General features: G+C 52.0%; 12 protein-coding genes across 12 annotated transcripts; 7 read left to right on the top strand and 5 right to left on the bottom strand.

Annotated features, from left to right (window-relative positions):
- Positions 1 to 269: 269 nt before the first annotated feature.
- Positions 270 to 3,591, top strand: N7532_011985 (F-box/WD repeat-containing protein; the record flags this gene model as incomplete). Its single annotated transcript, XM_056624476.1, has 3 exons — positions 270 to 716; positions 775 to 3,408; positions 3,466 to 3,591. 3 exons carry the CDS (start codon positions 270 to 272, stop codon positions 3,589 to 3,591), a joined length of 3,207 nt encoding a protein of 1,068 aa, XP_056469464.1.
- A 970-nt stretch (positions 3,592 to 4,561) lies between these two features.
- Positions 4,562 to 5,549, bottom strand: N7532_011984 (translation initiation/elongation factor MRX8; the record flags this gene model as incomplete). The annotated part of the gene is made up of 2 exons (XM_056624475.1): positions 4,562 to 4,958; positions 5,023 to 5,549. The coding sequence occupies 2 exons, from the start codon at positions 5,547 to 5,549 to the stop codon at positions 4,562 to 4,564; spliced, it is 924 nt and encodes a 307-aa protein (XP_056469463.1).
- A 221-nt stretch (positions 5,550 to 5,770) lies between these two features.
- On the top strand, positions 5,771 to 6,383 carry N7532_011983 (putative AP-3 adaptor complex subunit sigma; the record flags this gene model as incomplete). The annotated part of the gene is made up of 2 exons (XM_056624474.1): positions 5,771 to 5,839; positions 5,895 to 6,383. The coding sequence occupies 2 exons, from the start codon at positions 5,771 to 5,773 to the stop codon at positions 6,381 to 6,383; spliced, it is 558 nt and encodes a 185-aa protein (XP_056469462.1).
- Positions 6,384 to 6,847: 464 nt separating this feature from the next.
- Positions 6,848 to 8,001, top strand: N7532_011982 (60S ribosomal protein eL8; the record flags this gene model as incomplete). Its single annotated transcript, XM_056624473.1, has 3 exons — positions 6,848 to 6,881; positions 7,149 to 7,226; positions 7,291 to 8,001. The coding sequence occupies exons 1-3, from the start codon at positions 6,876 to 6,878 to the stop codon at positions 7,999 to 8,001; spliced, it is 795 nt and encodes a 264-aa protein (XP_056469461.1). The 5' UTR covers positions 6,848 to 6,875.
- A 969-nt stretch (positions 8,002 to 8,970) lies between these two features.
- Positions 8,971 to 9,683, top strand: N7532_011981 (DJ-1/PfpI family protein; the record flags this gene model as incomplete). Its single annotated transcript, XM_056624472.1, has 2 exons — positions 8,971 to 8,977; positions 9,067 to 9,683. 2 exons carry the CDS (start codon positions 8,971 to 8,973, stop codon positions 9,681 to 9,683), a joined length of 624 nt encoding a protein of 207 aa, XP_056469460.1.
- Positions 9,684 to 10,316: 633 nt separating this feature from the next.
- Positions 10,317 to 13,236, bottom strand: N7532_011980 (putative spindle pole body component; the record flags this gene model as incomplete). Its single annotated transcript, XM_056624471.1, is given in 5 exon segments — positions 10,317 to 10,355; positions 10,418 to 11,455; positions 11,467 to 12,814; positions 12,883 to 13,091; positions 13,177 to 13,236. The coding sequence occupies 5 exon segments, from the start codon at positions 13,234 to 13,236 to the stop codon at positions 10,317 to 10,319; spliced, it is 2,694 nt and encodes an 897-aa protein (XP_056469459.1).
- A 619-nt stretch (positions 13,237 to 13,855) lies between these two features.
- N7532_011979 (WD40 repeat domain-containing protein) lies at positions 13,856 to 15,377 on the top strand (the record flags this gene model as incomplete). The annotated part of the gene is made up of 3 exons (XM_056624470.1): positions 13,856 to 13,893; positions 13,956 to 14,121; positions 14,190 to 15,377. The coding sequence occupies 3 exons, from the start codon at positions 13,856 to 13,858 to the stop codon at positions 15,375 to 15,377; spliced, it is 1,392 nt and encodes a 463-aa protein (XP_056469458.1).
- Positions 15,378 to 15,903: 526 nt separating this feature from the next.
- On the bottom strand, positions 15,904 to 16,764 carry N7532_011978 (uS17 family ribosomal protein; the record flags this gene model as incomplete). Its single annotated transcript, XM_056624469.1, has 1 exon — positions 15,904 to 16,764. One exon carries the CDS (start codon positions 16,762 to 16,764, stop codon positions 15,904 to 15,906), a length of 861 nt encoding a protein of 286 aa, XP_056469457.1.
- Positions 16,765 to 17,636: 872 nt separating this feature from the next.
- On the top strand, positions 17,637 to 18,800 carry N7532_011977 (agmatine deiminase family protein; the record flags this gene model as incomplete). Its single annotated transcript, XM_056624468.1, has 1 exon — positions 17,637 to 18,800. One exon carries the CDS (start codon positions 17,637 to 17,639, stop codon positions 18,798 to 18,800), a length of 1,164 nt encoding a protein of 387 aa, XP_056469456.1.
- Positions 18,801 to 19,880: 1,080 nt separating this feature from the next.
- Positions 19,881 to 21,005, bottom strand: N7532_011976 (tannase and feruloyl esterase; the record flags this gene model as incomplete). The annotated part of the gene is made up of 2 exons (XM_056624467.1): positions 19,881 to 20,206; positions 20,264 to 21,005. 2 exons carry the CDS (start codon positions 21,003 to 21,005, stop codon positions 19,881 to 19,883), a joined length of 1,068 nt encoding a protein of 355 aa, XP_056469455.1.
- Positions 21,006 to 21,229: 224 nt separating this feature from the next.
- N7532_011975 (tannase and feruloyl esterase) lies at positions 21,230 to 21,508 on the top strand (the record flags this gene model as incomplete). Its single annotated transcript, XM_056624466.1, has 1 exon — positions 21,230 to 21,508. One exon carries the CDS (start codon positions 21,230 to 21,232, stop codon positions 21,506 to 21,508), a length of 279 nt encoding a protein of 92 aa, XP_056469454.1.
- Positions 21,509 to 21,887: 379 nt separating this feature from the next.
- Positions 21,888 to 23,654, bottom strand: N7532_011974 (glycosyltransferase family 20 protein; the record flags this gene model as incomplete). Its single annotated transcript, XM_056624465.1, has 3 exons — positions 21,888 to 22,800; positions 22,855 to 23,227; positions 23,354 to 23,654. 3 exons carry the CDS (start codon positions 23,652 to 23,654, stop codon positions 21,888 to 21,890), a joined length of 1,587 nt encoding a protein of 528 aa, XP_056469453.1.
- Between the last annotated feature and the right edge of the window lie 901 nt (positions 23,655 to 24,555).

The following is a 24,555-nucleotide window of genomic DNA, read 5'->3' as shown; positions in this document are numbered from 1 at the left end:
TCGTCCAATCCGGGACTCGGATTAATTGTTGTTCTCCGCCCCATCGCCCTTGTCAGCCGCCACTGTTTCTTCTCTCCTTCCTTTATCCTTGCGTCTGCACATCCCGCCATGTTCTGATCTTCTTTTTTCCCTCTCCTCACACTTCGTCCCCTTCGATGGTTGAGCAGGCGTACCGTGCTGACGGTCCTTGCTAGCAAGATCGTGGAGGCCAGTTCCAAGGTTCCGGCACGAAACTCTTCTTCCCCCCCCCCACTTCGTGAAGCTCAGTGATGTCTTCGGACGCCCCCAGTCCTCCCCACGCCTCCGAACCTGCGCTGGCGTCCGCTTCCACTACCACTTTCCGACCCGACGCGTCCGCTTCCTCGCCTCTCTCTCATGCTGCTGCCCGACCCGAGTCTCGCCTAGTCAACACCCACACACGCGAGATGGACGCCCCCGAGAGGGATGATATCGGGCAGGGCCCGACCAGCGCCTTCGGGCAGTTCTCATTTGCCCCGACCACCCGCACCACCGTCGTGACTACCACGACCACTACGACCACCTCTTTCCCGCCTCTCATCATCCAACCCCCGCGCGCCATCAAGGATCTGGATGCGAGGCAATACCCGCTCGCCGCGTCACCAACGCCCGCGGCGTTGAGAAACTTCAACTTTAAGATCGGCGACAAGTCGATCGTTTTTAACGAGCCTGAAGATATCGCAGGAACCGCCGTCGAGGTATGTCTTTTGCTCTCCTCCCTTTATTCGAGTTTCAGATATGCTAACCGTGCTCTAGTTGAAGGAGAAGAACGAGGCTCTGCAATCCTCGAACGGCCTGACTCGCTCAGTCAACTCATTCAGTTCTGAGGACAGCAACGCACCACGCCGCCTGGCTCCCCCCAGATCTGTGACACGGCTGCGTGGCTCTCACTCTCACAACCGACCCGTATCGCCCGTTTCTATCCCTGATCCTCGCCCAGCTATTCTGCCTCGTACCCGTGCATCTCGAGTCCCCTCCGAGCCTGTAGCACGTCGAACCCGCTACAGTGCATCAACATCGTCTCATCTCTCGCCTGCGGGCCTGGCGACTCCGGACGCCGAGCAAAATGTCGGCAGCATTGGAGACGGTCCTGCCCCAAGATCACGAGTACACAGTGCCGGCATCCCTCGCAAAGAAACCCTTCTGAGATCACCTCTTTCCGCGGACGTTGGGTCGTCTGGCACCCCGCAACGGCCTGGGTTGACTTCCGTGCCAACTGCCCAATCTGACAGCACTGGAACTTCCGGATCAGAGTCGAACCCCTTCGGGCAGAATTCATTTGGCGGGTCATCGGACAGTGCATCACAACAGAGACCAGATCTGTCCTCTCAGCTATCAGCAATCGACAATGCAATGGCGCAAGATATGTGCCTGCCGAGTCCTAGTTTGTCGCCAGTTGCCGCCATGAATGCGCTCCACGGAGAATCTTCCTTTGAGTCAGAAGGTCCTGATGTAGACACGGATTCCAGTCTCGACCACAATGTTTCTCGACAATCAAAGGTAGCACGTACTTCTGAAGGGAGCTCTCGAAGCAAGGCCCTTTCGATGCATGCGTCTCGATCCCCACAGTCACTTATGGATATGCCAAAGGTCTTTGAGTTCTTTGATTCCGTGCCCGACGAGGTGAAAACATACATGATGTATCAATTCCTACGGCGCTGCCCCAAGCCAACCTTGCATTTTGTGGCAGATGTCGTGAACCCAACTCTGAAGTGCGACTTCCTGTCTTTGCTTCCACTCGAACTCAGCCTAAATATCGTGAAATACTTTGATGTTCAGACCATGTGCCGTGCTGCCCAAGTCTCCAAGAAATGGCGCCATGTCATCAACTCGGACGAGAAAACATGGAAGGAACTTCTTGATCATGATGGTTATGTTCTTTCGGAGGGAGAACTAGAACGAGCGATCCGCGAAGGCTGGGGCTGGCAGGGCAGCAGCCTCGACGACTTCGAACAAGATCTCAGCATATCCAAGTATGAAAAGGATCTTTCTCCAATCCCTTCCTCGTCAGCCATCATCGATACGGCCCCTTCCACATCTCTGGCGACGAGCGACAGACGTTCCACCAAAAGGAAAGCGGCCACCCGCGGGTCTGGCCGGAAGTTTGCGAAACGAAAGATCTCATCCAGTGGAACAGATCAGTCCGAGCCAGACTGGAAGAGGGAGATTGCCGCTTCAGAGGCACCCTATGCAGCAGCAAATGCGGCTGCGGCTGCAGTTCCGTACGCCGAGATCGGGTTGCCTTCCCTGCGCGGTCTGTTCCTGTACAAGTCTCTGTACCGCCGCCATCATGCTATCCGCCGAGGTTGGATGAAGCCCGCCGTAAAGCCCCAGCATATTGCCTTCAGAGCCCACGATCGACATGTCGTTACATGTCTGCAGTTCGATACGGACAAGATTCTCACTGGTAGCGATGATACCAACATCAATGTTTACGATACGAAGACCGGTGCTTTGAAGGCCACTCTCGAAGGCCATGAAGGTGGTGTCTGGGCGCTTGAATATCACGGAAACACTCTGGTTTCCGGCTCTACTGACCGCTCCGTGCGTGTGTGGGATATCGAGCGGGCTAGATGTACCCAAGTCTTCCATGGACACACCTCGACCGTTCGTTGTCTACAGATTGTTCTTCCTACTGAGATTGGTAGAGATGCAAATGGCGAGCCTGAGATCATGCCAAAAACCCCATTGATCATCACTGGGTCTCGCGACTCCAATCTGCGTGTTTGGAAGCTTCCCAAGCCCGGAGATGCAGTCTATTATCCGAGTGGTCCATTGGCGGACGATAGTGATTGCCCATACTTCCTTCGTGTGCTCTCTGGCCACACCCACTCCGTTCGTGCTATTGCAGCCTATGGTGATACTTTGGTCAGTGGCAGCTATGATTGCACAGTCAGAGTTTGGAAGATTTCTACAGGTCACGTCCTGCATACCTTGCAGGGCCACTCTCTGAAGGTGTATAGCGTTGTGCTGGATCCCAAACGCAACCGTTGCATCAGCGGTGCAATGGACCACATGGTCAAGGTCTGGTCTTTGGATGACGGCTCTCTTCTTTACAACCTCGAAGGCCACACCTCCTTGGTTGGTCTCCTTGCCTTAGAAAACGATTTCCTCGTCTCCGCTGCTGCAGACTCTACACTGCGGATTTGGGACCCCGAACATGGCCACTGCAAGAACATGCTGAGCGCGCACACCGGTGCCATCACCTGTTTCCAGCACGATGGACAAAAGGTCATCTCTGGATCAGACCGTACCTTGAAAATGTGGGACGTGAGTACCGGCGCATGCGTGCGTGACCTCCTGACCGATCTCAGTGGGGTGTGGCAGGTCAAATTCAATGACAGACGCTGTGTTGCTGCCGTGCAACGCGATAACTTGACTTACATCGAAGTAAGCTCTTTCACCCTCTCCCTTGTGTGGTAAAATCTCATTCTAACATGCTTTTAGGTTCTTGATTTCGGTGCTGCGCGAGACGGTGTGTCTGAGAACAAGCTCGGCAAGCGCGTTGTGGTTAGCCGTCATGGACGCGAAATTACTCCGGGCAACATCGACTCCGACTCTGATTCCAATTGAGGTCGTTCAACAGAAATCATTCCGATGATGTTCCAATGCCAAACGGCCTTTTTCATTTTGATTTCCAGTTTCTCTATTCCCCATATTACCCTCCAATATTGCCATGTTCCCATATTCCCATACTCCATGGTCATTCTCCCTCCTCATTCACGATACCCATCCTTACGGCACACATTTTTCTCTTACCTTTCAAAACCCTTTGCATAGCGCGGTCGGCCTTATTTAGTCATCCAGCATTACGATAGGGGACAGGCGTTAGACGTTTCCTGATTCTCGGGGGTTTCCTATTCATTTGTTCATTCCACCTTGCAATTAACCACGTCCTTACGCATTTACCCTGCTGTGTCTGATATTTTCCTTGTGTCTGTACTGCACCTATTTCATTACCATTCCCCATACAGATGAATGTATTGGAGTCCGAATCAACCATTTTATTCTCTTTAATTGGGTCTAAAAATCGTCGTCTCACACGATGCCTCTCTCTCTCTCTCTCTGCTTTTTGCTAGTATGCCATTCATTTTACTTGATATCGATGCATTAGGCTCTTTTTAATTCTTTGAAACATATTTCAGAGTCCCCGTACATCCCTCTCAAGTTGTTGCTAGGTGTTATGAACTTCTTGATTTAGACTTGAGCTTTACGGTCCAATTGATGTTCACATGCTACTTATGACAATGTGATACGATGTGGTTGCGCAATTTCAGAGGTCTTACAACTCGAGCCACAAAAAAGGCATCTTATGGTTGAATACGAAAGCTCGCATCCCATTGCTGTACCAGTATGCTGCTATTATGTATATGTCCCGTCTGATAATCTCAAGGTTTCTGCCCTCGCCTTTTATATCCAATCCCAGTGACTATAATAGTTTCACTTCCGGAAACCAAACTTATTGATATTACATGTGCAGTGCAGCGCGTTGTAACTATTAATACCCAATGCAGAGACAATGGCAATGCCAACAGACTATAAATTAAATTTGGGCCTGTCGCCCACCTTCTAGACTTCCATCGATGCCAGCCGCGGACAAGATAGCCCAGCGTATGGCATCCACGCCTAGCACCCGGCCGGGGGAGATAGGTACTTCTGCGCTGCACGTCAAAATCTCTCCAAGTGCCCCCGGTCCTTCTGAAACTCCCGGGTCTGGCTGAATGACCGGTTTGAGATCTCGGAGCATGTCCTGCAGGCGCTGGATGTTGACTGCTGATACGCCAGTCTTAGATTGCCTTTTCTTTTTTGTGAGAACCTTGTCTATTTTAGACAGAATAATTTGATGGGGAATTGCGTAGCGACGGAAAAGAGAGAGAATGTCAGCGTCGTTTTGCTTGATGCCGTGTTCGCTATCGATAAGGATGAAAGCGCGACGAAGTCTGGTAGGTGGGATATTTAGCATGAGATGGTGAGAAACAATATATAGGTGTAGTCCACACTGACTGCTTGCGCCCTTGAAGGTATTTCATAATTTCCATTCCCCATTCAGTCCGACTCGCTTTTCCGTATCCCGGCATATCTAGCAAAACGACCTTGGACTCGCCGCCTTTCGTTCCTCCAATTCCGAAAGCATTCATTTCTCGTGTTCGACCGGGCTTGGATGATGTCCAGCAAACCTCTTGGCCCATAATCGCATTTAGCAAGGAGCTCTTCCCGACATTCGAACGACCGAGAAATGCGACTTCGGGTTCGACGGAGGAAAGCGGCGTGGTACGGAACTTGCTAGCGGCCCATAGTTTGATCGGCGAATGTCGGGAGGGAACAAATATTTTGTCTGCGAAGGCTAGTTGGGCGGTATTGGGGGGTTTGGTATCCCAGTAATAGCAAAGGTCGGAGGGTGTGAGGTCTTTCAGTTCACGCTTGTTTGGGTTTGCTGGAAGAGGAGGTGTTGTCTCTGAAGATGGCGTCGGTCGTGACGTGAAGTAAAGTCGCCTCGCTGGCCCTGAAGCCCTGCATATGCACCTTTTCATGCTCGGAGATCTGTGGCTGAAGCGGAGCAACGCCGTCAAACAGCTTGGTTGAACTCGTTGTCTCTCCGCATCGGAAAATCGATGCACGGACCAGCGCCGTATCGCCGATAAGAGCACCACGGCGTTCCACCTCGTCTGATCATTTGACCAGCCAAGCTCGACCTCCGTCTTGACGGCATCATTCCATTTCATTGCCCGTCCCTGGAGACACCTCGCACAAGATGATCAACGCTGTGCTCGTCTTCAACAACAACGGCCAGCCGCGCCTGACCAAATTCTATACCCAACTGGTGAGCTCGCACTCGGCGTACCCGCGAAGACCCAACACATTGACGCAATTTGCAGGACACCCAAACCCAGCAATCGCTGATTGCCCAAATATACCACCTCGTCGCACAGCGCTCGGCAAGCGCCTGTAATTTCCTTCCTCTCCCGCCCCTTCTCTCCCAAGGCGCGACCAGCTCCTCCGCCGCCGGACCCTCGGACGCTCCCACCCAAATCACCTATCGCACCTATGCAACCCTCTCGTTCATCATGATCTCCACCTCGACAGAGTCTCCGCTCGCACTCATCGACCTCATCCAGGTCTTCGTCGAGGCTTTGGATCGCATGTTCGAGAACGTCTGCGAGCTGGATCTTATCTTCGGGTATGAGACGATGCACGCAGTGCTGAGCGAAATGATCGTCGGCGGTGTGGTCGTTGAGACTAATGTCGAGAAGATCGTTGCTGGTGTACGCAGCCAGGAAGGTACGACGGGGAAGAGAAAGGCGGTTCAGGCGGCGAGTACCAGTCTTGCGCGAGGCGCATTGCCCGGACTGGGAGCTTGGCGGTGATATCGCCGTTCTTTGGAAGGCATACGGCTTTATTTGGTCGATGCAATGAACTTAATGACATGTTGCATGGATATCACGAGGCGTTGGTTGTACATAGACTCTACTTAGATGTTCACGATGGCGAGTTATTGCCGAAAGGATGAATGTACGTGTTTGATTTCGGGGAGATCCTAGTTTTCTTCATTTTGGCCAGTTTTCTACCAGCAATGTACTTAAGCCTTGAAAGAAAATTAATAATAATCGGACCAGCAGGGCCTAAGCTCCGAGCCCAGACAAGGGCTTCCGATCCGATATTACTGAGATTGGACGGAACATAGATCACGTGATCATAGAATCACGTGGAGGAATCTGCTTGCCCTAACAGCTCAACCCTAACCCTGGTCACATGTCCACACTAGCGCGACCCACGAGAAATTCATAAGATCCGTGCCCGGATCACATTTTCTTTTCTTCATCCCGTCAACCGTCAACTAACGATCCCAGTCGACAACAATGGTGGTAAGCATTTGATTGCCTTTCTGTTTGAAGGGTCGCCTGCTGCAGCGATGCCGTAAACCAATTCGCCTCGCTTCCGATCTTTCGATCGAAGCAATTCCGTCAATTTTTCCACAGCCTCAGAAAGAGATGTGCGAATTTGGCGATGATTTGGCTGGAAGCATGGATCAAAGCTCGTTACACGGCTTTGGCTCATTGCTCTCCTTATAGAGTTCAAAGAAGATGCAGCCCGTGGTGGACAGATCGCTGATCTTCTTTTCTCAATGATAGCCTCCCAAGTCCGGAAAGAAGACCGCCGCCATGCCCTACCCCCAGGGCAAGGCTGGCTCGTCCAAGAAGGCCGCTAAGGTTAGTTCTCTTTCCCCTGGGATGTTTGAGAAAAAGTTGAGAATATACTAACCGGTTCGCACAGAACCCTCTCATCGAGAAGCGTTCCCGCAACTTCGGCATCGGCCAGGACATCCAGCCCAAGCGCAACCTGTCCCGCTTCGTCAAGTGGCCCGAATATGTCCGCCTCCAGCGCCAGAAGAAGATTCTGAACATGCGCCTGAAGGTCCCCCCTTCCCTGGCCCAGTTCCAGAACACCCTGGACCGCAACACCGCTGCCCAGACCTTCAAGCTCCTCTCCAAGTACCGCCCTGAGACCAAGGCCGAGAAGAAGGAGCGTCTCGTCCAGGAGGCCACCGCCGTCTCCGAGGGCAAGAAGAAGGAGGACGTCTCCAAGAAGCCCTACCACGTCAAGTACGGTCTCAACCACGTCGTCGGCCTGGTCGAGAACAAGAAGGCTTCCCTCGTCCTGATCGCTCACGACGTTGACCCCATTGAGCTGGTTGTCTTCCTGCCTGCTCTCTGCCGCAAGATGGGTGTCCCCTACGCCATCGTCAAGGGCAAGGCCCGCCTCGGTACCGTCGTCCACAAGAAGACCTCCGCCGTCCTGGCTCTCACTGAGACCCGCTCCGAGGACAAGGCTGAGTTCTCCAAGCTCCTGTCCGCCATCAAGGAGGGTTACACCGACAAGTACGAGGAGTCCCGCCGCCACTGGGGTGGTGGTATCATGGGCGCCAAGGCCAACGCCCGCCAGGAGAAGAAGCGCAAGGCTGTCGAGTCCGCCATCAAGGTCTAAGTGCACCTTCCGTGACTTGGATTTTTGTTTGACGGGATCGCCAACCATACCAAAAAGCGTACTCCTGAAAAAGGTTCTGATGGGAAACGAGGTGTCAAGGCTCCGGATGACTTATTGACGGCCAATTCTTTTAGCTTTAGATGGGTGGGAAAGAGCCCGTGGTCCTTGGAATCCCATTCTAACCAAAAGAAAATAATTTTTCACGAACTCCTCAACGGCCCTCTTATGTACCACTTTCCTGCAGATACCCATGAATTCCATTCTCAAACTGTTCAATATACCCTGTGTAGATGTCTGAGAATGACACTTCATGTACTCTGCCTGTATCAACTGTAGATTTTTGTAGCATTCGCGGCGAATATCCTAATAAAAGTACTTTTCATGGTCGAAGCGTTCGTGTGGAGTCTCGTCAGATTTTGCAGTGGTGGAGTCTCCACCCAAGTCGGACCCATCTTCGTCACCTTTATACTTCGTCCGTGATCCAGCAAGTCCTCCCGGACTTTATGTGCTTATATACATATGGAAAGATATTTGATTGACAATACTTGTAAAGTTTCAGATGATCCCATACTCATTGGGGTTGATCTCCTTACCGTGCCGACTTCAGCAACAGTCTGTTGGACCAGTGATCTGTGAGACTGCGGGGCGATAGTGACCATTCCATAATATGTATTCATGTAGATCTAGTTCCACAAATCGGAGGAATTTAGATACTTGATTCATCTCGGAAAGCGAAATTTGCATTGCGATGCCAAAAGTAAGTAAGTAACTGACTCGCGTGAAGCCGTCTGCTCGGAGGGTCAGTTCCGCAGCTTTGCAGGGTGCAACTCCTTCGCGTCCGCATTAGCCTTGCATCGAACCGCAGGAATCTGCTCGTATCTGCGCTCGACAGTATAAAGACCGAATCACGCTCGATTTCCCCGAATCCAAAGTCCACAAACCCCTTTCCACAATTTTGTTCCCATCAAAATGACAGGTACGCTTTTGTCGAGAAATGAATAGAAGAGGATACTGACAGGCCCCTTGAACCCGCTTCGCAACGTGAGACCCTCCGCATCGGAGTAGTCCTCTTCCCCGGATTCGAAGCCCTAGACGCCTTTGGGCCTCTGAACTGCCTAAATGACTTGTCTCGCAGCGAGCCCATCACCCTGGCCATGCTCTCTTCGACTCTGGATCCCGTGTCGACAAAGCCCCCCATGTTCCCCGCCAGTCTGGGTCAGACTGTTCTCCCAACACACACTTTCGTCGATGCTCCAGAGTTAGACGTCCTGCTCATCCCTGGAGGTTTAGGAACTCGAGGATCTGCCCCGGTGGTGCAAGACGCCATCGCATTTATCCAGAAGACCTACCCGCAACTAAAGTACTTGATTACGGTATGCACCGGCTCGGGACTAGCCGCCCGAGCCGGGGTCCTGAATGGGAAGCGTGCCACTACGAACAAGAAGGCGTGGAAGGAAACGACTGCGCTGGGACCGGAGGTGAACTGGGTTGCGCGTGCGCGATGGGTCACGGATGGAAATATCTGGACTTCGTCGGGAGTGAGCGCGGGCATTGATGTTACACTGGCGTGGATTGAGGAAGTTTTCGGAAAGGAGAAGGCGACATTAATTGCGAATAGCAACGAGTACACTCGACACGAAGATCCAGACTTCGATCCCTTTGCCGAGTTGCATGGCCTGTGATGTAATGCACTCGACAATGCATTAATGTCAAATGTTGCAACTCAGCCATAGCGTGGTTTCACGATTTATGAGCAATATATTTTTGGTTTAGTGGATACCAACTTGAAAGTACTAGATTCTATTAATTTTCCAATAGTTCTTCAATCTGAAAACCCCAGTGACTAGAAGAGTCTTGATGTGACCGTTGACACCGGGAAAGGGGTATAAATTCATATGTAATCGAACCACTGCGCGCCTAGGAGAGCAGTATGTCACAAGTGAAACAACCCGGATAGAAAATCTTATCGAGACAACCACCCCGAAAAAATTGCCCGCCAGGCAAAGCGAAAGGGAAAAGGATGAAAATTACAGGAACATAGATCAAGTACAAAGCAATCCATGGTAACCAACAGGAAGGAGAAGAAAAAAGTACAAGCCAAATATCCCAGCCCAGCACTCCCAGAAGACCAGCGATGCCAACTACATGTCAAATTCGTGATAGCATCATGAATGAAACCCAGTCTTAAGACACACACAGAAAAAAAAAAAAAAAAAAAAAAGAAAAAAATAGAAAGAAGAAAAGGCAAGGGGGAATGTAGGGTAGGTAGAAGTGGACAAGACGTTAGCATGAGCGCGGTCATGGTCATTCGGTCATTAACGTTGCGCGGAAGGTCGTGAGAGTCCTTGTTTAGCCTGGAGGGTAATTGTTAACTATCGTCATAACAATGTAAGACAGAGTTAATTAAGTTACGCACCTTCATTTGCTCGATTCTGGCCTTGAGCTGGCTGGTTACTTCAGCAGCTCGCTTCCAGTTCTCGGCAGGCTGAGCAGATCGCGGCTGCTGCTCCTCGTCGGTTGGGTTGGAAGGGTTCCTTGTCGACGAACGGGTTGGGCTGCCGACATTGGAGTAACCGTATGTCGGGCTGAGCTTGCGCCGGCCTAACCCACTGTCTCGACTACCCAGACCGGGGGACTCTAGGCCGTTGTTTTCTTTCTCCTCGCTTATGTTGCTAGATGCGTAGCTGCGAGGTCGTGTATTCTCGAATCGAGATCCCATATGAAGCCCTGATTTGGCTGCAGCCATATGGCCGTTGCTGGCAGGCTCTTGGTACATTGAACCAGCCTCTGACATGCCCATGCTGTCGGCTTCAGATCCGCCATGGGGAGGGCTCATCGCGGATGCGCGGAGGGCTCGTGCCAACTCACGCTTCAAACGTTCAATCTCCCTCTGCTGCTTCTGAACATTTTGCTCAGCCGCTTCAGCATCACTTCGCGCTCGAACCAACTGAGTCTCCTTAGCCTTGATGCTCAAGACATCTCTAGTATGGTCCTCAATCAATTGAGCGTTCTGATTCTGGAGTTCAGTGAGCTGGGAGTTGAAGTTTGATCTTTCCGACTTCATGTCCTCGATTATACGTGCGAACTTCTCCTTGTCTGCTCGAAGCTCCTCCATTTCAGCCTTTTCGGCCGGGGTCATACCAGCTGGAGCCGGGGCGGGAGCTGGAGCAGCCTCAGTAGGAGCCGCAGGCTTTGCAATTGGACGACCGGCAAGGCCTCGACCAAGACCAAACTTGGGTGGGGCTGGGGCTGGGGCTGGGGCTGCTTCTTCGGCAGGTGGTTCAGCAACTCGTCTCTGAGGAGAAGCTAAACCACCGGGGCCACCAAGCTTACTCCGAAGTTTGGATCCAGGGGCAGCCAGGCCACCCGGCTTTGGAACACCTCCCAGCTTCGAAGGGATTGCCTTGGCTGCCGGTTTAGCAGCAGGAGGTTCTTGAGCAGGAGCAGCTGCCGGCTTTTTCAGACCTGCCGCGGGTCTCTTCCCCGGCAAGGCCTTTTGCCAGCCGGTGCGGCGGTCTTGGGAGGGGCAACGACGGGCTTGGGACGCTCCTTGGCCTTGACCTCTGCTGTCTCGAAGTATTCCTTGACCTTTGTCTTGCGAATGTCGTCGAGTCCATCAAGGTAGGGGTTCATGGCGCGTTCTCCAAGAATCTTCATCAGTGTTCCCAGGATCTCAGCTCCACCAGATCGAATAGCCTCGGTAGATTCGGTGAGGAGCTTGGTGCCTGCGTCGGCGATTGACTTCTGCTCAGGCTTGGCCGGGACAGTTCTTGTGGTGCGAAGACAGCGAATTAGGAACTTCACGGTCTCCTGTTTTACTTGTGGGTTCTTGTGTTTGAGATATTCCAGGATATCTTCCAGGCAGTCGGAGAGGTCAGTGGATGCGAAAACAGAGTCCAAAGCCTGGCCGAGTGCTTCCGCGACACTCTGCTTCTTCTCCTTTAGACGCTCCATCATAGGCACCATGATCACAGACCGGTACTTCCCGAATCCATTCCGGAGGCCCTTGGCCAGCACGTCGACACAGTTGGCTGCCACAGTTGCGACTGCAATGTTGGCATCCTTCATACACTTGGCCAAGGCCCTGACGATGTCATCGTATGGACCGTCCTTAATGCGAGGTACGTTGATGGCGTTATAAAGAGCATCCAGTGCCTCTTTTCGATCTTTCCATTTTGATGAGGCGAGTTGATCGTGGAGGTCCTTTGGCACCTTGGGCATAACATCGATGGGCTCGGCCAGATCAAAGGTATCGACCTCCTCTCCTTCTTCCTCAGCGAACTCTTCACCACCTTCTTCCTCGGCGCCATCACCACCGGCAGGAGCGGCGCTGGCCGCGGCCATCGCATCCTGCTGGGCGCGGGTGAATCGCTCTTGTTTCGGTGTCGGCTCCTGCTTCACATTCTCGAAGAGTTTCTCCAGATCCTGTTGTTGTACGGGCTTCAGGTCAGCCCAAAAAAGCGGCTTGATGGCCTCTCGAAGCCATCGGTATAGTTCCACGGTCAAGTTTTGTGCCTCCGCTCGAACGTTCTTGTCGGCATGGCCGAAAACCTTGGGTAGCGCTTTAAGGGTGGGTTTCGGGTCCACAATTTTGCAACCGAAGCTATGGTAGATGACGGTCAAGGCTGCCAGGGCACCGGCGATGACCTTCGGGACTTTGTGCGAGAGGGTCGGTAGGAGATCCTCGAGGACCGGATCTGCTTTATCGAGTTCGACGCATAACAGGAGAGCTTCTTGCGCGCTCGTTTTACCAGCCGGTCTGGTGCAGGGGAGACCCTTCTCCGCGATCGGGCCGACTGTGAACCCCCGAGATCTGAAGTCCCACGTCAGTAATTTTCCATAAAGTAGGAAAGGATATAGCTCCTAGGCTCTCCAACGCACCTTGTACATGCCGCCGCACCTCCGAATTTCAGGAAGGCACAATAAGCCCCGAGACCCTCAATCTGCGCGGCAACGTTCGAATCGGCGACTGCCCCTTTCCAAAGACTGGCGTCCTGGAGAAAAGGCACGAATATGGGGTCAGATTCATCAGGGGTCTTTTCGAATTGCGCCTTGGCATCCTCGTAGCCTTCCTTTCGTACTTTCCAGTTCTGTAGATTCGGGTCTCATGGTCAGCGCTGTCCACAGCCGCTCTCTGTAATCCCACTCCAAGTCACACAGCAGAAGAACACGTACCTTATGAGCGAACCGTTCGGGCAAAGGGAGGGCGGAGAAATCCTGCTCGCCCTCGGCCATATTGGCGGGTTTGGGCGATCAGAGGAGGAAGGAAATGGTAGGGAACTGAACGATTGTAGGCGTTAGCAGTCTTGCCGACGAGTTGCTTGCGCACACGGCCCCAAGACCAAACTGGACAAGGAGTATCCTTCAGCCGGCGGCGTAGGGTTGGAGGATCTGTTACCGTTTGGGTTGGGTGCCCAAAGCAACGGAGAGAAATTCGGGACGCTCTCAGACCGCGCTCAGGGATGGGAGTCGCCTAAAAGTGAAAAAGTAGTGTGGCATGCAACAGAAGATGAAGCACCACAAGAAGCGACCCGGAATCAGCAGTGGGCGGGTCGGTCTGGGGGGAGGAGGTCTGGAGGAGAAATAAACAGCGGGCGGCGCTGACGATCGGAAAGTAAACAAGCGGCTTTGGCGGTGTCGAGGGTTGTTTTGTTGTGACCCCGCGGTGGATCTGTTGCGATCCCAACTTGCTCTCCCTGAACGACAATTTTCACGATCGGACTCGATCTGCTTGCCTGCATTGCATTTCTTGTGAGCCCGCATTCCCCTGACTTTGCGAGCGCCCGCTCCGACGCCGGCGGAGCAGCATTGAGGACTGAGGACTGACCTCAAGACACACAAAGCCGCCCGCACCATGAGCCAACTACTCACGGCGCGGCAGGCGGAGGAGCTGTAAGTAACGGACTCCCATGGGGATTGGGCCTTTCATCTCATGCATGCTGATAATGGGACAGTCACAAGTCGGTCATCGCTTACCTGGCCTCCGCAAATCTCACACGGAGCTCCGCAGCACTGCGAGAGGAGCTCGGCGACTCGGTTACCGTTGACGACACGACACTGAAGAAATATGAGGGTTTACTGGAGAAGAAATGGACTAGTGTAGTCCGGCTACAAAAGAAGGTGGGCATATGATATTTGCTATTGCACACAATAATGTTCACGAGACCGATCGGTTCTGCGGTTTATAGATTATGGATCTGGAATCACGATGCGCCTCCCTGCAGACAGAGCTGGACACCGCTACCCCCACGTCGCTTTCACGACGAAACCAGGACCCCGTTTCCTGGCTACCTCGAGCCCCCGCTCGCCACGATCTCGAGTCGCACCGAGAACCCGTCACCTGCGTCGCATTTCACCCCGTTTTCTCCTCGGTCGCATCCGGCTCAGACGACACAACGATTAAGATCTGGGATTGGGAACTGGGGGAGCTAGAGCGCACAATCAAGGGCCACACGAGGGCAGTACTAGATGTGGATTACGGCGGTCCGCGAGGGGGCACTCTCCTTGCATCATGCTCGTCCGATTTGAGCATCAAGCTGTGGGACCCCGCCGACGAGTATAAAAATATCCGAACGCTCCCCGGACATGACCACAGCGTGTCGGCAGTCCGATTCATTCCATCGGGTGCCGCAGGGTCCCCAATGGCCGGTAACCTGTTGGTGTCTGCTTCTCGGGACATGACGTTAAAAATATGGGATGTCACAACTGGATACTGCGTGAAGACATTAGATGGACATGCTGGCTGGGTACGCGATGTATCGCCATCGCCGGATGGCAGATTCCTCTTTTCTGGTGGAGATGACCGAGTTGCGCGACTCTGGGATGTCTCCTCGGGAGAAACCAAGGCCACATTCTTAGGTCATGAACATTACATTGAAAGTGTTGCCTTCGCGCCTCCCTCGTCCTATCAATATCTCTCGTCTCTTGCCAACTACAAGAAGCCCCCGCCCGTTTCGTCATCTGCCGAATTTGTTGCAACAGGTGGTCGTGACAAAATAATCAATCTCTGGGATGCCCGCGGTAACCTGATCAAGACCCTGGTTGGTCATGACAACTGGATCCGAAGCCTGGTCTTCCATCCTGGAGGAAAATATCTCATCTCGGCCTCTGACGACAAGACGATACGGTGCTGGGACTTCACGCAAGAATGCAAGTGCGTGCGTACGATTCAAGCCCACGATCACTTCATTAGCTCCATGCGCTGGGCACCACCGTTGATCAAAGACGCTGGTGCCAATGGAGACGCTGGTGCCAACAGCAGCGCAGATGCAGCAAATGGACCCAAGGAGGATCCTAATACTCCAGCCAAGATGTCTATCCGATGTGTGCTCGCAACGGGAAGCGTGGATCTCAAAGTCAAGATTTTTGCATCGTGAGACCGGAGATCTGGCAACACATCCACTCATCTACGAAGTAACGGTACCGGGGACCTCTCCCGGATTCACTAGAGAGGTCAGGGCTAGAAGGATTGTCGTTCGGGATTTCTGGACAAGGAGTTGATTTCTGTTCTTCTCTTCCATGATACCAGTAGTCTTTTCATTTTCAAGTGATTTAAAGAATCGGGTTAATGTTATGTTGAGGAGTTTCCTGGCTATTCTTTTTTGTTTTCATTCTGGTATTTGTCCCGGCGACGACTTTACGTAAATCAATGGACAATTCGATGTTTAGTTTTACTCCTAAAAATACTAGTAGGAAGAAGGGGGAAATGTCAATGGTTCACAGGATGAACGGGTAAAAAAAGGTGTATGGATAGTATAAGTATAGTACATAGATCCGGCATGCAACATAGGCATGGAATACAAAATAAACAAAATGCCCTATATAGGAAAAGTTGGCTCAATTTGATGCAGCTTTCATGGGATGCACCATCCCTCATCACACTCAACCAAGCGTCGTCATGATTCAAGATTCTTGGCGCGCTTCCTCCAGGCGCCGGGCTTGCTCACGCGCAGCTTCGTGGAATTCCCACAAGCTCTTCCGCCGGAGCCAGTCCTCATATTTGCGCTGCTCCTCGAGATTCTCGCTCTCCTGCAACTCAGCAGCCCGCTTCTCAACCAGTCCCTTAATCCGTCCAACACGAGCCTTTCCCCCATGGTACAAGCGGATAAGATCGGCATCCGAATACTCGACACCCTTCTTCCTAAGGTGCTGAGTACGCTTCTGGATATCAACCTCTTCGCCTAGCCGCCGCGACTCTCGGCGCAAGTACTTTGCCGCCCATTGCTGTTCACGCTCCACCTCGCGCTCCGCACGCGACATAACCGCGGGGCGATCTTGAATTGGTGTGGCAAAGGGAGTGATGATGCGCTCGACAACATGGCTAACATGGCGGCTCTTGGGCATGCCAGATGAGAACTCAATCACGTCGCCCTCGCGGAGAGAATTACGCGGGTCGGAGACAAGAAAATTGGTTTCCTGGGGATAGAACTTCCGGATGTGCTTGTCCCACACATTATGACGGTGGGAGACGGTAACGGTGCGCTCCATGCGGCCAACCGACACGACGGTGCCGGTCTTGAGGGAGTAGGCATAGGTACGGAGCGCGGCGGGCGGTTGGAGCTTCTTGCTGCTAGATAATTTGGGAGGGGGAGTTGTCGGTGACACGGGGTTTGGCGGAACAGGCTCCGCAGATTCTGTCGAGGCGTATCGAAGGGATTGGGCGATTGCGTGTGTGGATGGAAGGATTGTTGATCGTGCCAGGGTCAACGGCGATGCGATCGACCGGATGGGCAACGCCGCCCGGAGGAGGTGACTCGGTCCCATAATTGAATGGAGTCCCGGGCGCGAGTAACTCCTACCCTAGTTGTAAATCGGAAGAATCGGACGCGGCGAAAGGGATTGGGGCGAGAAAACCGGAAACCAGCAATGTCTCGAACAGTGGACAAGTTGCGGAGTGAAGCCTGAGAATTTCTCGGATGCATGTTTGCACTGTTTGCACCATGCCGCCCTGCATATGCCCTGCTTGTAGTATGCACCATGAGCCCCTGTTAGAATACCACTAGGAAGGCGCAATCAGGTCCGGAGACAGAATTTTAAGAAACGCATATTTATATCATAGTCCAGAAGCAAAACAATTAGGAAAAATCAGTAAGTAGTGGAATATTTCGAGAAATAATGGCAGCACAAAGAATTTGATCAGTCGGTCCGATGTATTTTTGAGAGGAGCCTAAAGAAGAACTTTGAACATAGGAAAAGTCAACACTTTTGAAATAGTCTACGTACACTCTTCTGCTTGATGAAGCCCCGCGGAGGGTAAAGTAAATATACTTTATATTTTTAATTAATACTATATATTAAAGAAAAAACTCTTGAAGAAGGCCAAGCCTGCGATACTTCGGTTGACGAACCGGATCAAACTCGCCTCCGTTGGGCGGACAAAAGTCCGCCAGCCCCCGCCTCAGTCTCGATGCTTTTAAACACTTCTTCAGCGCAATAGTCACTGAGCAGTAACAAATAAAAACAGGCGCAAACATCATAGTCGCTGCTTAAGATAGCATCCTGGCTGTCTCTCATTCCGACCCACTCAAGCAATTGGAGTATTAGGTAGGTCTTCATCGCCAATGGCTGCTCTGCTATTCCTCTTCATTCTAACAAGACCCTCTCAGAGACCCAAGCCTCTGCTACCTTTGCCAATAATGTCTTCTACGATCAAGAAGGGCATCGGACGATATGTCTATCCTGCCGAGACTTCCCGGCATGCTGCAACCATTCTTGGGTTCCCGTCCCGATACACGCTGCCCCCGGCATACTACGAGCATGCATGTACCGATATTGCTCGTCTGGCATCTGCTATTTCGGCCTTCGAGCCAGTGAGGCTATATACACGGCCAGAAGATGTTGCAAATGCACAGTCAACTGTTAGCCTCGTCAGCAAAAAATACCCCGGCGATCCTACCAATATCACCATCATTCCGTTTCTTACAAACCACCTCTGGGTCCGCGATACCGGCCCTGTGTATGTGCGACGTACAGACGAGCCATCTAATCAGCAACGCTTTGCAATCAACTTCCGGTTCAGTGAATGGGGCAAGAAGGATGACATAGGCGACCATGATCGCGCTTCAGATGGACTCGATTGGCCCATCATGGCTCCTGAGCAAATTCGGGAAAACAACACATTTGCCGAAAGAGTCATCCGCTCCGACGCTTCTCCATCCCCTGTAACATCAGTTGAATCTGAGATTTGCTTGGAAGGAGGAGCTCTAGTGGTTGATGGCGACGGAACTCTCTTGGCCACTGAGAGCAGCATTCTTAACGAGAACCGGAACCCTGGGATGTCGCGAGAGGCCATTGAGGCGGAACTCAAACGTGTCTTGGGCGTTGAGAAGATTATCTGGTTTCCCGGTAGGAAGGATTTGGATGTGACAGACGTGCACGCAGATGCAGAGGTCAGTTTCGTCCGACCTGGAGTCGTTGTTCTCTCGCGACCCCATCCAAGTGTTCCTTCGGCCTGGATGGAGATACACGAAGAAATCAAGGAGATATTGAGCCATTCAGTGGACGCAAAGGGTCGCCCTTTTGAAGTCCATATCGTCGAGGAGCCAGACCCAGCCATTTTTGGTGATCTTGCATACGAGGAACCAGCCACCAACTACGTCAATTTCTATTTTGTGAATGGAGGACTGATTCTCCCCCAGTTTGGAGACCAGCGGACGGATCAAAAAGCAGTGGAAACTCTTCAAAAGCTGTGTCCCGATCGCAACGTTCAGCCAGTGAATGTAACCGGGCTTCCGCTGGCAGGGGGTGTGATTCATTGTGCAACCCAGCCGGTTCTTTTGGGGGAACAGAATCAACAATGAAGCCGCAATTCCTGTTTGTATACCGGGCTCAATATGAAGGGTACGGTTAGCGTATATAGTATTCAGATAGTATTACTTTTGACTATATCCTATGTATATCAGTTTGGAAGCTCACAATTTTTTCCAGTTTACATCTCGATGCCATCGTGATGTATTCGTATTTACCAGGACTTCCAAGGGCTGAACGACTACAGCACTACGCTCGCCGCTGACCTCACAGTGCTATTGCTGACCTAATTATCGCAACCCACCAACGCGGAACACATTGATGTACAAACACTTGAATCTCCCCGATATTCAATCCTTTTGAGACCCCATATTCCCCAGTAGCTCGACTCAACCCTATCAATGCAATATGACGCTTCCTTGGCCCCGCTGGATCCCCAAACAGAGATCTCCTCCAGGTCCTGGCACGGGAAGCGGTCGATTTCACCCCCAGTATCTTCGATAATACCGATGTCATCTATCGACGCAAATGAGTACGTGAACCTCCTTCTTCCACTTACACCACAGCCGGATCGAGGAAACCAAAGACCATCGTTGGGAACATTGATAGTTTCATCGCTGCCAAAGACATTCTCATGAACATCCCACAGCTAAGGTCGGCGTCTCGAACATGGCAAGTCACGCTAAACTTGGGCGAGAATGGATTAATGGGACTTTGAAGGCACAAAGGGGGGCCGGGGGGAGGGGGGAGGGCTCTTTGCTATCGTAGCACCCTGGCAGCCACTCTCAAAGAGTGGCTCTATCCGCTTGGGGTGTTTGGAGCAATCTGGTCACCCAGTGACCTTTTTTTCCGAGAAGAGGTCAGCTCTGGACTTCGAATGGGGAAATTATGAAATTTACCGGAATACCCTGCAAAGACTTTCCTGAGACATTTGCTGATGCATACCTGATGCATGTAGATCCATCAGATCCCTTGGGTGGCCTTTTTGATCTTAGAGAACAACCAGGTACCCTCGATCATTTGCATTTTCTTCACAATTTCTCTATGGGCTAATATCTCCCAGACAGGCAGGTCTTCACATCTATGTTAGCTAAAGATAATGCCATTTCTTGGTCGCATTCAACATTCCCAGGCTAATAGACGGGTAGTGGATATGCGTCCAGATCATAGATCCAAGTATCGTACGACTTTTGATCAGACACGCAATGCATGGTCTTGCCATCGTTTTTCCACAGAGGATGTAGTGGCCAGGCACACAATTGTTGCTGCTCGCCCTGGTTCGTACCACTCAGGATAGTAGAATTCAATGTAACTGGCATCTCCTTTTTCTCGACCCATTCGATCAACGATCCCAAGCTGGTCTGCGGGAAAGGAGCGTTGGGCTGGAGGTTGTTGGTATTGCAGTGAGAAGTCCGGGGACCAAGAACAGACGGTACCAGTCGTTCAGAGAGCTGGTGCCCTTTTCAAATGACATGTTCGAATACATAGTCGACCGGACAGACTCATGGAAACGGACAGACGAGGGCTGGAGGGATGCTGTTGTCCGATTCGCCGTGGTAGGTGATGATTTTACCACCATCCCGCTGGAATGGACTCAAGTCAGACCAGGTGGTCAACAAGACATCCTCATACCGCTGCAAACCTTCCAGCATCCAGTCTCGTAGAGTGTCGTAGGTAATACCATCCAAGGTAGAGAGGTTATCCAGTTCGAGAAGCTCTACGCCGCGAGTCACCCAGTCGCCGCCCAGCTCAGAGATATCAATGATCCACTTTCTTGTGGTCGAGTCATAGTCAGTCTCAGCATCCGACACCTCAGAACCAAGCTGATACCAGAAGTAGGCACGACGACCATCGCTGTCATGAAGGCCGTTGTAAATAGCGCTTGCAAGTGCGGCACATTCGGCGGTGATGGTTCCGTTCTGGGCAGGGCTGGCAGCGGAGGCCATCTGTCGCTTGCCAAAGCTGGATCCGGAGCTCGCAGCACAGTCGTACTTTTGTCCGATCGTCGAATTGAAGTCAAAGTGCAATTTGCAGAGATCCGTTCTGCCAACAACCCCGTCCGCTCTACCGTCCGCTCTACCCTCCAAGGAGTCACAAGCAGAGATTGTGAGGTTCACAATCTTCTCCAGCTCGCAGTATGAAGGGACGTAGTTCATGGTCTTCTGGACAACCTGCGGAAACAGGTGATTTACTTGCTGCTGGCCATACCGAATAGCTGGAGCACCGATAACCGCACCATCCCATTCAAATTCCTGCATTACCATGGTCTATCGGATGCCCATGTCTCGCCTGATGCGAGTATCTATTACTATGACCAGGCATCAAGTGCAGTCAAGCCGAAGGATATCGCGATGGACGATTTCTATCGGATGTTCCTGATTCCAGGAATGGAGTAAGTATCCAGCTCCTGCTGCATTTTTATTGATGGGGTATGCTAAATCCATTGTCTCTGTATAGACACTGCCTGTCAACTCCCTGGAATATGAATGCTGGCCTAGACCAGGCCGCGACAATCAGCACAGGAGATTATAGCACACCCGGTTACAAGGACAGCCGACATGATATTGTGCTAGCCATGATGGCGTGGGTCGAAAACGGAACTGCACCAGATTATATTGTCGCCACAAAGTGGAAGGACGATTCTACTGCGACAGAGATCTTGCGCCAGCGACGCATTTGTCACTACCCACTTCAGGCGAAGTATGACGGCAAGGGAGATCCGGACGAGGCCGACAGCTGGACGTGTCAGTCGTTGTATTGAGTGAAGTCAGGAGTGCCTAGAGTTAAAGTTGAGATCTAGACAAGTGGTGATGTAGTGGCTTGCACCTGAAGAACTTTATTTGTATGGAGACTCGGGATGTGAACCCTGGAATGGACCCTGAAAAGCAACTTGCAAACCTGAACATTACCCGTTTATCCTTGTGTGCCTTTATTGGCTCGCAATTATCGTAGAGCCCCTAGTAGGAAGGTAATTCTGAAAGAGTAGAAATCGAGGTACACCCGAGTGTTTTGCATCTAAAGAGAAGAGATACCGGAACTCGCCATTTGTAAAAAGGAACAAGCCCACGCAAACCCAAAGAAAAAAATATCAATTACATTTCGCCACATCCATATCATAAGAGCATCTACTAGTAGTTTCGTTAGGCGGCCCGTTCAGACGGCGTGGCGGAGATTTCGCCGTCTGTCGAATTATCAGCCATGGCCAGCTTCGTCGCTTGGAACTTATCCGCGGAGTGGGCTGATATGCGAGTCAGCTCAGTAACGAAAGATTGGCCCCAGAATGCACTGGTGTATTTGGACACGTATTTGTCCAGCTTGGCGAAGTTGAGAGCCCGCTGCTCGTCGCTCATGGTCACGGCTTCTTGATAAGCACCGGCCAATTCTTCCGTGTTCCAAGGATTCACAATAATGCTTCCGTTTAGACTTTGGGCCGCGCCGGCAAATTCAGATAGCACGAGGACTCCGTGTCGCTTCTGCTGTGTGGCAATGTACTCGTAAGCCACCAGGTTCATACCATCTCGTGTAGATGACACGATACAGGCGTCGGAGACGGCGTAGAGAGCAATAAGCTCATCGAAGTTGACGGACTTGTGAAGAAAGTGGATGGGCATGAATTCAACGGTACCTTCGGAGCACTTGGTTAGATCCGCTTGTAGCTCGTGGGATGTCGCAGAGGACTTACCAAATTTGCCGTTGATACGGCCTACCAGTTCATTCACCACAGCCCGCAGGTTCTGGTATTCTTCAACATCCTGTCGACTTGGGACAGCGACCTGCACAAGGACAACCTTGCCCACCCACTCCGGGTGGTCGCTGAGGAATACCTCGAGTGCGTGCAGCTTTTGCGGTACGCCCTTGATATAGTCGAGGCGATCGACGCCGACCATCAGCTTGACGCCTTGAAACTTTTGTTCCAGCATTGCAATGCGTTTCTGGACTTTTTCTTTCTTCAAGCCCTCCTTGAATTTCTCGGGGTCGATACCAATCGGAAAGGCGCCGCAGGTGATGATCTTGCCCTGGAACTCAATTCCATTGGGAGTTGTCGCCAGACCACTGCAACAATTAGTAAAATACTCTTTTCGATCCACGTTCAGAAGTCGCACTTACAGTAAACGCGAGCAACTGCTCAGGAAATGCCGAGTGTAGTCATAGGTGTGGAATCCGATCAGATCGCAGTGCAAAACGCCCAGGAGAAGCTCGTTTCGAACCGGGAGAATACGATAGATCTCGCTGCTGGGGAAAGGTGTATGCAAGAAGAATCCAATCTTGACATTCTGTTTGCTGTCACCGATCTCCTCGCGCAACATTTCGGGCAGCAGCATGAGATGGTAATCGTGCACCCAGACCAAGTCACCATCCTGAACTTCCTTGGCAATAGCCTTTGCAAACAATCGATTTGCTTCTTTGTATGCTTCCCATGCGGACTCGTCGAAGGTGATTTCGCCGGGGTGGTAATGGAACAACGGCCAGAGGATGGAATCTGCGGGGTGGGGTTACATGTCAGTATCGCAGACCTCTTCCGCTCAACTCGCCAGCAGGGGGGATTCTTGCACAGAGAGTTGCAAGAGGGTGCTGGGGGGATCAGTAGGTGTATAGGTGCACTTACTTGAAAATCCGTTGTAGTGTCGATCTGCCAGATCGTCATCGATAAAGACCGGCACTGCGCCGTATTCCTCCTTCAAGCGCTGCTTGACGAGGGGGATCTCTGCCTCGGGCACTTCCAAGCCCGGCCATCCGTACCATTGGAAAGTAGTGGACTTGGACAATCCGCTCAGTCCGCTTACCAGTCCACCCGAGGACATGGAGAAGTCATATTTCCCATCTTCGGAACGCTTGATGGTGATCGGCAGGCGGTTGGAGACGAGAAGCAGCCGGGCTTCATTCTTGAGTTCGTCGGGGGAAGGCATGATAGCAAAAGGCTTGGGATGGGCGGATCCGGTACAATAAACAATCTGGCTCTCAAAGGAGTGCCGGTGGAGGGAGGAAGGGGGTGGGAGAAAAGACGAGGTCGGCGACTGTTGGAGAAGCAGGACAAACGCCTATCGCTAGGAGCAGATGAGCGGAGGGACTTCTTGACTTGTCAATGGGGGAGGGAATCGGGTGAGCAACATACCACCACAGGGAAGAGGTCGGCCAACTAGTCACGCTGCAGAAGCCTTGGAGCTCCAACAAAAAAACCAGAGCGCAAGAAGGCGGGCGGCGAGCAAGGGCGGGGAGAGTGAGGTCACGTCCCGAAACTTGGAATTGTAGCGGTGGAGCTCCTCAATAGCACTCACATTGACATGGGGAGCCGGAGAACACAGAAGGGTCGCTATTTAATACGCTGGGGACGAGGTTCAGCAGCCGTTTGTTCTTGTCAGCTCGCAAGGTTGGACAGGCTGATTGGGTGTGCCGGTCGAGCGGTCGCTGCCCGACATGACACCGCGCTGACGTACGGTCGGCGCCAAGGAAGCCGTAGACCGCACCGTATAGCATAGTATATACTATGTATACCGTACGGAGTAATTATACGAGCACTACCTAGGTCGCATGTATACAGGATCATCAAATTCATATCAGTACTTTGTCACTTTCATGCACTCGCGCCTGGCGATCTTATACGGAACGAGCCTGGTGAAGCAGCGTCGAACAAGCTCACTCTATGTACATGCCTACTTGTACGATATCGCAGCGAGTGGCCTACCATTCCTAGATAAGGTACATATTAGTAGGCAAGAGGAAGACTCGAGCCAGGCAGAGATCCAAGAAGACAACCCGGTCTATTGCGCTCGAGCTATATTTGATCCAGACACCAAACAGGCGCCGGAT

Source organism: Penicillium argentinense (genome assembly GCF_028826775.1).
Source record: "Penicillium argentinense strain IBT 30761 chromosome Unknown utg000011l_segment0_segment0, whole genome shotgun sequence".
Classification (NCBI taxonomy): domain Eukaryota; kingdom Fungi; phylum Ascomycota; class Eurotiomycetes; order Eurotiales; family Aspergillaceae; genus Penicillium; species Penicillium argentinense.
This window is presented reverse-complemented; position numbering and strand designations above follow the sequence as displayed.